At 30.6% G+C, this 14,487-nt stretch overlaps 2 protein-coding genes across 2 annotated transcripts; one reads left to right on the forward strand and one right to left on the reverse strand.

Moving 5' to 3' along the window:
* The first annotated feature begins 3,236 nt into the window (after positions 1 to 3,236).
* Positions 3,237 to 8,130, forward strand: LOC136221774 (uncharacterized). The gene is made up of 8 exons (XM_066009208.1): positions 3,237 to 3,726; positions 4,284 to 4,379; positions 4,843 to 4,953; positions 5,026 to 5,335; positions 5,569 to 5,659; positions 5,987 to 6,317; positions 6,804 to 6,952; positions 7,348 to 8,130. Exons 1-8 carry the CDS (start codon positions 3,364 to 3,366, stop codon positions 7,865 to 7,867), a joined length of 1,971 nt encoding a protein of 656 aa, XP_065865280.1. The 5' UTR covers positions 3,237 to 3,363; the 3' UTR covers positions 7,868 to 8,130.
* Positions 8,131 to 11,556: 3,426 nt separating this feature from the next.
* LOC136216886 (auxin-responsive protein SAUR76) lies at positions 11,557 to 12,206 on the reverse strand (the record flags this gene model as incomplete). The annotated part of the gene is made up of 1 exon (XM_066003431.1): positions 11,557 to 12,206. A coding segment is annotated over one exon (423 nt), but the record flags the coding sequence as incomplete, so codon positions are not given.
* Between the last annotated feature and the right edge of the window lie 2,281 nt (positions 12,207 to 14,487).

Genomic DNA, 14,487 nt, shown 5'->3' on the forward strand with positions numbered 1-14,487 from the left:
TTATATATATATAATCGGGCCGGGCCGGGCTCAGTTGGGATTTTGAGACAAATCTCAAACCCAACCCATTTTGTGTGCGGGTTTAGTCGGGCTTGGGTCGGGCCGGGCCAAACATTAAATATGAATGTCCAAGCCCAACCCATAAAGAACGGGCCTGGACGGGCCAACGGGTTCATGAACAGGTCTACCACCAAGTGTTAAATTAAAGGGTAAATTTTAAATAAAACCCCTGCGGTTTCACTAATTTTCAGATAAAGGACTGTTGTTTATTTTTTATCAAAACAAGGATTGAAGTTTCACACTTTTAATAAAACAATGACTTTTTGGATTAATGCTATTAAAACCATCTTTAACAGTTGTTCAATGTCATATTTTCTATGGAACTACATTTTCGATTTTCAAAAATCATCTTTTTTAGAACTTTCTCTCTCTAAACATTAACTTTCAATCTCTATCAAACATCATCTAAATAATCTCAAAATAAAAAAAGTTGAAGAATTAAAGTTGTTTAGAATATTAGTAGTTCTTAAAATATGTCATTTTTGAAGTCGTCAAGGGTGATTTTAATAGTATCAATCGAAAAAGTCCTTATTTTGCTAAAGTTAAAAACACCGGTCCTTACTTTGAAAAAAAGTAAATCGCAGTCCTTTATTCGAAAATTAGTGAAACCACACAGGTTTTATTTAAAATTTACCCTAAATTAAATCACAAGAGCTATGAGAAAATTAAATAATGGAATAAAGTATATGAAAGGTATTAAACTTATAGGCTATCAAATTAAAGCTTCAAAATCAATTAAGATTTTAAACTATTAAAATCATCAATCAAGTATCTAAACTAAGCAAAAAATTATTAATTGAGTCATTATCATATTCTAAAATTAGAAATTGTGACTATTTGATATAAACTGTAATAATCTATGTGTTGGTTCAAAATGAGTTTGCGAAAGAGAGTCTGAAACTGTTTAGATTTTCGATGAGGTTTGAATTGATGATTTTTGCTTAGTTCAGAGACCGGATTGATGATTTTGATAATTTGAAATCCTAATTGATTTTAAATTCGGTTTAAAGAGCCAAATTGGTATTATGCCTATTTGAAATTATTATATTCTTCCATATATTTTTAAGTAATATTATAATAAAATTATATATGATATCTAAATATAATATGAATATCAAACTAGAAATAAAAGTCTATTAATTTTCCCAAAGAAGTATCTTATATAAATAAGTGAAATCAAAATATTTGTTGAGGACATAAGAATAAAAAAGTCTAGATACTAAAATTATTTAGAATTGCATTTTCAATTTTTCAAAATCAATTTCTTTGAACAAATGTCACTCTACTAACCAAACTCCAGTTAAAATATTTCAAAATAAAAACTTTCAATAATTAAAATGGCTAAATATATCTTTTTCACTAGCTCTGGAATCAAATGTTATCTGCTGTTCAAGTCATAAAAGTTTGGGTCATAATTACAGTAAAATCTCGATAAATGCATATCATTGGGACCGGAAAAAAATATTCATTAAGTGAGATTATTTATTTATCGATAAATGAATAAATTATTCATTTATAGATAAATCAATATTTATTATTTTATAGATAATTGTTCATACTTAACATGAAATTTGAACATATTGAATTGGCAGTTATTCGACTTTATAACTATTTTAATAGCATAGTATATATTTGAGGCAAAAAATTTTATGATCAATCTGTATCTGGTAGATTTGTATATTGACATTTTGGCGAGATATTTGAAACTGTGTTAACTGTAGAATAAATATTTTAGATATAATTGGCGTTTGAAAAGTAAATAACGAGTCAAAATAATCAACTATAGATGCATTTTTTCAGAAAAAATAACTTCTAGTTTATTGATTGAAAGGTTTTGGTCTATATATATATATTGTATGTAATTCAATAATTATTAATTTATATTTTTATTGGGCCTTTAAAGATTTAAATATTTTTTATTACTTAATGCATTTAGCGAGGTTATTACTTTAGTCCATTGGCCCAAGTCGGGACTGAAAGAATTTATTATATAAACGAGGTTATTACTTTATCGAACATTCATTTATCGAGTTTTAATTGTAAGTACAAAATTACAATTAAGTCGTATCATAATTAATTCTTAATATATCATTATTCTCTATATATTATGATTTTACACTATAATTTAAAAATTCTAGACTCCAATTTATAAATCATGAACCCTATAAAATATAGTCTAGACTTCTATTTATAAATTCCAACCCTTAAAATATATTAAAAGTACTGATTTTACTAGTTTGGCATAATCCAAAATTATGATTTGATACAGTTGTAAATAGTTTTTAAAAAATGAAGGGCTTTTTATGTTAGTGGAAGATAAAAGCCCACAAATTTTTATTTCCGATTTTAAAGTTCAAAAACCATAAGTGTAATTTATTATAAATAAAGTGCAAATAAATGGATAAATTAAATTAAGAATTAAGGCTCGAAATGGTTCATGAAGTTTTAGCCTAAACTTTGAGATATCAATTTAGTAGTAAAATTGACAATTTAATCCAAAACAATCTATTTTAATATCTAAATTTTTTTATCAATTTTTATCAATTTTAGGGCTGAGTTATATTTAAATTTTGATTTAAACTAAACTGGCAATGCCCACCAAATCGAGGAGCGATTTTCACCTTTAATTCATTATATTTATGACTCCTAACTATAGTGTCACTAATATTATATCCTCTAAATTTCCTTTTTATATATAAAAATGGTTAAACTTTACATTATTATAACAATAAATTTCAGAATAATAAAATTTCTTTAAAAAGTTTACATTTTTTTTCATCTCAAAAAAAAAAAAAAAAAGTATTTGATTATAGTTATGGTTACATGAATAAAAAAGAATCACTAGCATATTTAAACTAGTATTTTTCCGGACTTTGTTGATTTGAATTTGAATTTTATAGTGTTCTAAAGTTAAAAAAATTCCATATAAATTTATTAAAATTCTTATAAAAATATTTTTTTTTTGAAAAAATAAAAAAAATGAAATTTGAGAACCATAATATTAGCACTATAATTTCAGGATTTAATTGATCTGAAATGTAGGCCCAGTATCAGGCCCATAATCATTACGAGGCCCCATTGTAGTCGTAATGAACCAGTGGATATCGGATTCAAATATGACCCGGTTACATAATATGGATACCCAAAACCGCCACATACAAAACCCTAAACCCTTGAAAAACCTTTCTCTGCTCGTTCATGGCAACTGTCTTGTTCATCAAGACATAAACCCTGTTGTTATACTTTCATTATTTTTCCTTTTTATTTGTTTAATTGTTAGAGCTAGCAGAGAAGAAAACGAAAATGGTGAAATCATATGCAATTGGAGTAATCTCAGCCATAGCTGCATCAGCTTCTGCTTCTCTTTCCCAGTCCAATTCCGTCGCTTTTGCCGATGGTCCTTTCAACTTTCCTCAGATATTTTCTTCTTCTCCTTCTCCTTCTCCATCAACTAGTTCCAATGCTCCTCCTACTCAATATCCTTCATCTGGTCAAACTCAGCCTTCCAATCCTGCTCAATCTGCAGCTCCTGATGCCGCGGATTCTGCTCCTAAAGGTCCCAGGAATGATAATCCTAGAACGACATCGGCTGGATTCGATCCGGAGGCGCTCGAGAGAGGTGCCAAGGCCTTGAGAGAGATTGCGAGCTCGACTCACGCTAAGAAGGTGAGGTTTTTGGAGTTTGAATTTGTTGTCATTGGATGCTATATGTTGAAAAAATTTGTGCGTTTGTAAGAATTTGGGTGATTTTGTTTGGTTTTTGCAATTGTGTTTATTATCTTAGTTATAGGTTAGAATTGGGGTTTTAAAGAGTAACTGGAGAATGGGCTCTTCCTTTTTAATTTTGTTCTGATAATTGAAATTTATGTGCTTAGATTGCTAGTCCTGTTAATTCAATTAATTTGTACCATTAGGTTTGTTGAGCTGCCCATGCCTGTCAATGAAAAGGAAGTTTGAGTTATTGTGTGGGTGGATGGAGGGAATTAGGGAGATACCATGAGGGTTCAATCAAAATAACTTCGCAATTTCAAATAGGAAGAAATATTTAATGTTAGTCTTTATACTTGTTAATTGTCTTGTTTTTGTGCTGTAATTTTTTATTTGACATTTTTGTTGAAACTTGAACTTGTTTCATGAAATAACTTTTTTTTTAAGATAAAAATGAAAAAGAGCATTAGGTCAATGGTCAGACTGAAAACTGGTACTTCTTGCTTATGATATAGGTGTTTGAAGTTATAAAGACTCAAGAAGCGACAAGGCAGGAAGAGTTGACAGCAAAGGCTGCAGAGTACAAGGCAATGCAAGCTCAAGCTGAAACTGTAAGTCATACATAGTTTCCTTGCCTCAATATTTATGCAAATTCCCTGGACCTCAATGCCCAGAGTTAATGGGTAAATGGTTGGTGGCAGCAAGATTTTTTTTGTTGCTTTTGCATACATTTGTTGGTTAAGTACATATAGAGTTCTCTCTTATGAATGGGAATTCTACTATTTACAGAAATCCCTCTGCAGGAGCAAGAACTAGTAATTTCATCTTTTGACTTTGATTTGTTGGTACTTCTCTGAATGATGAAATAACTATTTGAAAGCAGTAGAAAAGCATTTGAAGTAAAGATTCATAGATATAAATTGTGATCTAGAGCTTTGTATTAGGCACTGTGCTATAACATTTGAGCATAAAGAATTTTGCTGTTGTGTTTCTTCATCCTAAGGTTCTGAGACTCATAGAATCTATGTTGCTGGCAGCAATGTTTCTTAAAATTTTCACCTTGTTGTTTGGCAGGAGAGACAACGTGTAATATATGATGAACAGAAAAAGCTCCAACAGCATCAAGCACAAACTAAATCCCAGATGGCTCGTTATGAGGATGAATTGGCCAGAAAGAGAATGCAGGCATGCAATACCACATTTTCAGACTGAAATAAGTTACTTTGTGGAGAGGAGTTTGATTTGTTGTTTTTACAGGCTGAAAATGAATACCAAAGATCTAGGAACCAAGAGCTTGTCAAGCTCCAAGAAGAATCATCAATAAGGCAGGAGCAAGCTCGACGAGCCACAGAAGAGCAGATTCAAGCTCAACGGCGACAAACAGAGAGAGAAAAAGCTGAGATTGAACGTGAAACAATAAGGGTGCGAGCTATGGCAGAAGCAGAAGGGAGGGCCCATGAAGCAAAGCTAGCTGAAGATGTTAACAGACGAATCCTAGTTGATCGTGCAAATGCTGAAAGAGAGAAATGGGTTGCTGCTATAAATACTGCTTTTGAGCATATTGGAGGTAAATCTATCTCAGAGTAACAATTTTTTTTATTATTATAAATTAGGTTTGGTTTATCATTTTGTTATTTAGGTTCTCTGTGGTTTGAGGATTTTGGTGATTGAGGCCCTCTTATACTTTAGGAAAATTAGAACATGGAGGTGCAACTATAAACAGAATATTAGTCTTCATAAATGTGCAGAACAGTTATTTGGCTTGAAATCCGCTGAAGTGCATGTTTTTGTCTTTTTCAGGGGGTTTACGTGTCATTTTAACGGATCAAAATAAGCTGGTTGTTGCTGTGGGGGGATTGACAGCCCTTGCAGCTGGGATTTATACAACAAGGTAACTTCCTAACTTGATGTAGAAGCAACTCTGCAACTTGAATTTCTTCTTTCTTGAAGTTGAAGAATCTGTGCAAGTTCATCCAAACATTTATTTAGTTAAGTGGCTGTTTGTAATGTGATTGAAGTTTGCAAATATGTTTTTTTGGTGGCATGCAGCAATCTTTGTTTCAAATCGGCTTAAAAAGAATCTAAATCAATTGTGTCAAGTGTCAAACATCTTTGATATTGAGAATGTGCATTGGATCTTTGTTTCTATATGTACCAAGTTTTATTTGCCAGAGAATTGTTATGTACTAGCTTATGCAATCTCATTTATTTAATGCAGAGAAGGTGCAAAGGTGATTTGGAGCTATGTGGATAGAATATTGGGACAACCATCTCTAATCAGAGAGTCGTCCAGAGGGAAGTACCCTTGGTCAGGATTTTTTACCCGTGGCATTAGCACTTTTTCACGTAATGCCAACAATGGGTCTTCTAAAAATGGAAATGGCTTTGGTGATGTTATTTTACATCCTTCACTTCAAAAGAGAATTAAACAATTGGCTAACGCAACTGCTAATACAAAGTCCCACCAGGCACCTTTCCGGAACATGCTCTTCTATGGCCCCCCAGGAACAGGGAAAACAATGGCTGCCAGAGAGCTTGCTCGCAAATCTGTATGACCTTTATTCAATTATGCCATTCTTTCCATAAGCTATGTTATTGCTAGAATATAATTTTCTCATCTTTCAAGACGGTCCTGTTTTCCTTCATGGATTACTTGGCATAATGGGTCTATCATTTAAACAATGAATTATAACTCGTGCAGTTTTAATAGTTTGTTTTTCTTCTGTGGAATAACTTTCAAGTTTGCTTGTTTTGACTGTGGTTAGTTAGATGTTAGACACTTTAAATTTGGAATGTGATGCATGCAAATGTATGCCCATCTGTAGAGCAAAAGATTTTTTTACTTGACAAAGAAAGCAGGCATAATAGAAATTTAATTAACTTAATTGGGCTTCCTATAATTTGAATCAGTTATGAGAAATTTGAGGATGTTTGAAATCACTCATGGAGAGGTCTAATTTCGTATATAGTCATGATGAATAGTTTATGAAAATTTGATGAGGTTTTTTCTTATCTTTATTTTTTTTTTCATGCAGGGATTAGATTATGCATTGATGACTGGTGGAGATGTTGCTCCTCTTGGATCACAAGCTGTTACGAAAATTCATCAGTTATTTGATTGGTCTAAGAAGTCGAAGAGGGGCTTGTTGCTCTTCATTGATGAAGCAGATGCATTTCTATGCGAGTAAGTAGCACTTCCCCTTTTCGATTTACCTCAGTGAATTTGTCACTTGGGGTTTTACCTCTTCATTTAAGTCGTAGATGGATGAGTTGAGTTTAAGTACTAATTCGATTCATAACTTAGCAATATGTTAGATATAAAGTAGACAGGAGAGACGATGTTCATTGTAGACAAGCATTGGAATTTTTATAGTGGAAGGGTTAGGTTTACCCTTTGATGGTTATATACATCTTGAAGCCTTCCAATATTCGGACTTTGTCTATTTTATGCAAAAGAAAGTCGATATTTTTTCTCATAGGTTGCATATGCTGTTCACATTACTCGTATTTAATCAAGGATTTTAGTTTGGATAGGGATGTAGATTTTTTTTAGATTGAATTTGGTAACCTAATTTGCAGGCGAAACAAGATCTACATGAGTGAAGCTCAACGAAGTGCACTCAATGCCCTTCTTTACCGCACTGGTGACCAATCCAAGGACATAGTCCTTGCTCTTGCTACGAACCGTCCAGGTGATCTTGATTCAGCAGTGGCAGATCGTATCGACGAAGTCCTGGAATTTCCCTTACCAGGAGAAGAAGAACGGTTCAAGCTGCTGAAGCTCTATCTAGACAAGTATATAGCTCAAGCTGGATCAGGAAAAACCGGTAGCTGGTTCAAAAATCTGTTCAAAAAACAACAGCAGAAGATCGAAATCAAAGGAGTAACCGACGATATCATAAAGGAGGCAGCAGCCAAAACTGAAGGGTTTTCAGGAAGGGAAATAGCAAAATTGATGGCCAGTGTCCAAGCTGCAGTTTACGGAAGCCAGAATTGTGAACTGGACGCAAGTTTGTTCCGGGAAGTCGTAGACTACAAAGTTGCAGAACATCAACAGAGGAGTAAAATGGCATCAAAATCGGAGGTGAAAAATGCCTAGTAAGTTGCCATAACCCTATACTTTTAATTAGTGTATTGAGCTGTTTATAGGTAGATGAGTGTCGACTCGGCTATAAACTTGAAGAGCTCAGATTTTGTAGTTTTTGGGCATTAATTGTTGATCTCATTATTTTCCCATCGATGTGGGATTTTGGAATTTTATTTTCCATACGCTTTAGATAAGGTTGTTGATGATGATTCATCATAGATATAAATATTTTAGAGTTCATAATTTATTTAATGAGGTTCAACATGGTTATATCCCATCTCTTTTGTTACTTACTTTGGTTGAACTGGGTCTTTTTGTTGATAGACTACTTTAGATAAGGTGATTGTTCCGGTCGTCGAATCTGTGTTGGGGACAGCTTCCTATATAAACTCTGATGATAAAGTTGGTTATGATTGTGTATTATAGGGAGAGAAAGTAGAGAGATCGAGAAGGAAAGAGTGAATAACATTGTCCTTTTCGGGGAGCAGCCTCGCGTTTTTTTTAATAGAATGTGGACTAAAGACTTCGTTACTCTTTTAGTGGCATTTTGTCGTTTTGAGGTAAAGTACGGTAGGAGAAAACTTATAAGTGTTTGGTAAATACATGATAAAAAGTCAAAAAAAAAAAAATATATATTATGTTATATTGAAAGTTAGAGTTATTTTTGTCCAAAAAATTTAATATCAGCTCTCCGTATAAGTTGTGGAAGCCACTTTTTTCGAAAGCTACATATTGTAATTTTTTCTGAAAAACAATTGTCTCAAAATTTTGCATTTACGAAACACCATTTTTTAGTTAAAACAGTTTTCTCAGTTTTTCCAGTTAAAAAGTAGCGTTTGGTATATGCAGTTTTTTCTTTAAAAGTTAATATTATTTTGGAACAAAAAAGTCACAACTTCCAATATAACATGCATATATAATTTTTTAATTTTATATCTCATAACACTTTTATGTTTGTCACAACAATGCCATGGTTGTTAGAGAGAGTGCTAGATGGATTGGTCGAACCAATTTATGTTTGGTTTGTGGGTTTTATGGGCCGAATTGGTATATGTATACTTGATTAAATTTCAAATTGATTTACCTATCAATACATATAGAGATTCAATGTTATGAATTCTGAATTGTAAATCTAGATCATTCACTGTTAGATCTAGATTTATTAGTTTTATATTAAAGAACAAGAGTATTGAAAATATTTTCAATTGCAATCTTAAAAGATTTAATCAGTTTGAATTACATTTCATATTTCACGGCTACTAATTGTTATTCGGCTAGTAATTGTTATTCATCGATTCTTTAATCATTATAGAACTTTATTGGTAAAATTTTCATGTCTATATCTAATTAACAATAAATAAATATAGAACTCCAATGGTCATCTGGATTCAACAAGTGTTTGAAGATGAAATTGCAAAATCGATTGCAATGGAGTGATGAATTGATGCGGTATCAAGAAATTGTATGATCCAAAATCTTGAGATTTTCAAATCTATCTATGTGCATACTTGAACTCAATTTCTTCCTTAAATAATTACATTAAAATAAAAAGAATTCAAATTTTTATAATCACTAGCTAAATAAGTTAATTCTAGGGACAATGTATAAAAATAATACTCCTAACTTTTACGGTTTAGAGCAGTTTAATCTTAACGTTCAAAATGGTACGATTTTGCTCCCAACGTTGGCATTCAAGAGCAATTTTACTCATAACATTGACAAGTTGGATCAATTTGAGAAATAATTCATTAAATTGTATTCTCGACCATGGATCTTGTCATTTACGCTCCACATTGCTTTGTTAGTAACAGTTCACAAACATATGATTAAACATGAAAAAAACTAAAAAATATATTGTAGTTTGTACAGGTTGGACAAAAAAATTTAAATATTTTGCCGAATTTAAAAATATTAATATCTAATTTTATTATTAAATCATAAAAAATATAGTTTTTTTAAAACTCAACTGACCTGCAATTAGTGAAGAATAAAGAAAAAAAAAATACATGTGTTTCCCGCACAAACAACTGATTAATTAAGTTCATTTAAAATGTCTTTAATACAAAACTATATAGTTTTGAAATCTACAAAATTAAAATTTACACAATACTATGTTGTTTTTACATTTTCTCCTTTATAGAAATACTATCATTAAAAGAATAAGCAAACCAAGTTTGCTCACTAGCGTGTTCATAAACATTATAATCAAGCTTGTTTATGAGTTTGTTCATGAATCTATAACTGAATCTGTTCACGAGCTTTTAAACCGAGTTTCATCATATTCAAACTCTTAAAAATATAGCCGACATAGTCGAACTTCTATCAAGCCGAACGCCGAGCCGCTCAACCTAATTAAAAATCAAGGAAATGGTGGTACTATTTGTTCTTATCTTTTATATTGTACTAAAAATAACAAAAATAAAAATAGAATTAACAACTAATTTCAATGTTATGAAAAAGATGAAGGATTTAAATTTGCCTAAGAGTAGGAAACATACCCATCCAAAGTAAAATTAATATGCAAGAAAATAAATTGGTGCCAAGAAACACAAACATAAAGTGATGATTTGCATAACTAAATCAATACAAAATAGATATTTTTAGGAAAAACTTTATTAATACTTAATCAAGATCCAAGAATCACCTTAAAAATAGGGTAAATTACACTTATGGCCACTGAATTTTACTAATTTTCACGATATGATCCCTAAACTTCAAAACGTAATATAAAATAGCTCAATTTTAATTTTTCTAATATTATGATCACCAAACTTCAATTAACGCCTCAAAATAACCGTTGATAACCTCAAAATATGAAATTCTAAGAATTGATGATATTTTAAGCAACTTTAATTCTTCAAAATTTTCGTTTTGAGGTTATGTAGCAAAGAGAAAGTGATTTTTTAGAGAGAAAGTTTCTGAAATGCTGATTTTGAAAAATAAAAAATGTGGTTCTATGATAAATGTTATTCTAAACAACTCTAGTTCTTGAACATTTCAATTTTGAGGTCGTTAATGATTATTTTGAGGCTTTAATTGAAGTTTAATGCCATAATATTAGAAAATATAAAATTGAGTGATTTTTATGTTACGTTTTGAAGTTTAGTGGCGATACCATGAAACCTAAACTTCAAAACGTAACATAAAAATCACTCAACTTTATATTTTTTAACATTATGGACACTAGGCTTTAACTAACGGTCCAAAATGACTCTTAACGATCTCAAAACGGAAATGTTCAAGAACTAAAGTTGTTTAGAACGATATTTACCATGAAATCACATTTTTTATTTTTCCAAATCATCATTTCTGAAGCTTTCTCTCTCTAAATTTACTTTCTCTTTCCTAAGCAAACAAAACCCAGATGACCCCAAAACAAAATTTTTGAAGAATAATGTCACTTAAAATATCATTAATTTATAGAATTTTATATTTTGAGGCCGTCAACGGTTATTTTGAGGCATTGATTGGAGTTTAGTGGCCATAATATTATTTATTGATTCCAATATTTATTTATTTTATAATAAGTCCATTATTCTAATTAATTTCTGTAAACTCACGTTTTATAGCAGGAAAAAAGATGACTTAACATGTACTGATCATATAAAATGACATGTAATATGAAACAAAAAAGAATCTCTAGAACGACATGTAATATGAAACGGAGGTAATATAATATAAAAGAACAGAAACGAGCTAAATTTATGTTTATTTATTTATTTATTTTAATCACAAAATGAAACTTGATTCAATAACAAAAATTAATGAAGTTAGAACCAATAGAAAAAAAAATCAATTAGAGCATATCATCATAAGAACTTATAATAATATGAATATGAATTTCATAATGTTTCCTTTGCCTACCTTACTTATATATAAATGAAACCATGATCAAGAAAATAGAATCTTCTTGATATTCATTCCATTTCTAGAACACATATAGATCCGCCAATTCTTGAAAAGATTCGGTACTATTAAGATTCGGATCAGCGTTTTCCAGCATCCACAACAAATGATCGAAAAGAACCACTTCACATTTCACAATCACGATTTCTTCCTGATCACCACCTCCTCTCATCTTCTGTTGCTGCTTATGCATCTCGTTCGATTTCTCGATTAGAGCATCGACCAGAGGATGACTCAAGTACTTAGAGCTAATAACATAACGTTTTCTCGTGCTCCCGACGAATATGATCTTACGCTCTTCTTCTTTTTTTTGATCAACCCATAATTCTTCTCTAGTAGATTTAGATCTTAGGCTACTATAAGATGAAGATCTTCCAAGTTGCCTTGACAAGGTTTTGCACTTCCTTAGTATCAAATTGATTTTTTTCATTTTTTTTGGGGATTTTTGTTAAGGAAAATAAAGAAAGAAGAAAGAAAAGGGTTTAGAAGGTGATGTTTTTGGGGGAGATAAAGGAGAGACTTGTTATACACTCACAAAATGAATATCATTAATATTATATATACTTAGGTGAGAAGAAGAGATTGGTGGGTATTATGTCATTGTTTTCCGGTGCTTGAAATGTGGGGCATAAGTTTTTTTTTTTTTTTTTTTAAATTTTATTATAAAAATAATTTCAATAGTTTTGTAAATGGATACTTGGAAAATTGTGGATTTTTTTTTGATAAAATAATTTATACTGTTTATTATATTAGTAAAAATAAAATAATGACACCGCGTTAGGTTTCTGTATTTTTTTATTGTTTTTTAATATGTGTTCATATATTTCATCGAAATTCTTTATCCGTCTAATTGTATCTGCTCTCTATTATTCTGTCGTTTATGTTTTTTTTCAGATTTAGCAAGAAGGGAAATGATTTATCTTGTTTGTATATCAATAAATCTACGTGGTTGCAATAAAAAATGACTCAGATCCGAATGTTTGGAATGGTATAAAAGATGAAGTTTGGATTGCAGATGTCTTTCTACAGATTTGGATTTAGAGATATATTGTTGTTGCTTGTGTTTTATACCTTTTATGAGTTCTTTTTGCTCCTTATAATCATTTTGATCATTTCGTGGATATTATATTTGCTTTAATCTGTAATCATGTGAGGTTTTATTTCTTAGATTTTGCTTGTTGTATTTTTTTTCATATAATGAAATTACAAATATTTAAAAAAAATAAGTAAAAAAAAAATAATGATATTGTTAAATCCCAGATAAATTTTTTTATTACTGTTGAAGTTGATGATGTGACGGAGGATATTTTTATCCAATTAATTTTATCATTTAAATAATAAAAAAATAAATTTCAAAATAATACTCAAAATGAAATTTATTGTCTGCTCTCAATAAATAAATTTTGGGTAAAGTTCAAATAGACCTCCTGTGGTTTCACTAATTTTCAGATAAAGGATTGTGGTCAAAACGATGATTGAGGTTTTTAACTTTAACAAAATAAGGACTTTTTCAATTGATACTATTAAAATCACCTTTGACGACTTCAAAAATGACATATTTTAAGAACTACTAATATTCTAAGCAACTTTAATTCTTCAACTTTCTTATTTTGAGATTGTTTAGATGATGTTTGGTAAAGAGAGAGAAAGTTAATGTTTAGAGAGAGAAAGTTCCAAAAAAGATGATTTTCGAAAATCGAAAATGTAGTTCCATGGAAAATATGACATTGAACAACTTTAATTTTTAAAAATTTTTATTTTAAGGTCGTTAAAGATGGTTTTAATAACATTAATCTAAGTTTGAAACCTCAATCCTTGTTTTGACAAAAAGTAAACCACAGTTCTTTATCTGAAAATTAGTGAAACCATAGGGGTTTTATTTGAACTTTACCCATAAATTTTCTAATGAAATAAACGATTTGAATGGTATGAGTTATCTAAAAAAAAAATAGTGAAATGAAATATTTAGTAAGAGAAGGATAATTGAATAAAATAGCCCTCTGGCATAGTGTTACTATTTTGGCTTATAATTAGAAAATAATAATAATAATTATTGAATGCAATTACAAAAAAAATATGAATTCTTATTTTGAGCTAAAATCAATAAATATATTATTTTTTTTTACGGTCCCGCTCAATTGAACCCTAATGACCAAGTGGAATTTAGATCTTCACCGTCAGATCCGGTAATATTATAATCCTAGGGACATGAAATTACTTAATTTAATATTAGTTAACTGATTTCTTTTTCTATTAATTCTAATCAACTCCTAAAAAGAAGGAAACAACTTTGGAGAGAGGAATTTGATTTTGCAGAACGACCATGTTCTTCACTTCGCCAAGAATTGCATTAATTCACCCTACTCCTTCGTTTGCAGAATTGAATACCGGATAATTAAATTGGTTAACTAAGGTTTGATTTTTCTGATATACCCATCTCTCCTTCCTCCTTTCTTCTTCTTCCATATTATCCAAGGCTATCGCTACCATTGTTGAACGAATTAGAAACCTCCATCCAGTTGCCGGAGAATAAGGAAAAAATAATATCGTTTGATTCTGATCCGGAGGAGAATGAAAAACTAAGGTTCCTAAAAAACTTAAAAGCCAGTATCCTAGAAAACTAAAAATTCAACTCCTAAATATGTCAACTAGATTAGCAATTGAGTGAGCTTAAACATGTGATGAACATAAAAAGTAATAAGATACCCAGTTATCCAATTATTGAA

This window comes from Euphorbia lathyris, chromosome 1, assembly GCF_963576675.1.
Source record: "Euphorbia lathyris chromosome 1, ddEupLath1.1, whole genome shotgun sequence".
Taxonomy (NCBI): domain Eukaryota; kingdom Viridiplantae; phylum Streptophyta; class Magnoliopsida; order Malpighiales; family Euphorbiaceae; genus Euphorbia; species Euphorbia lathyris.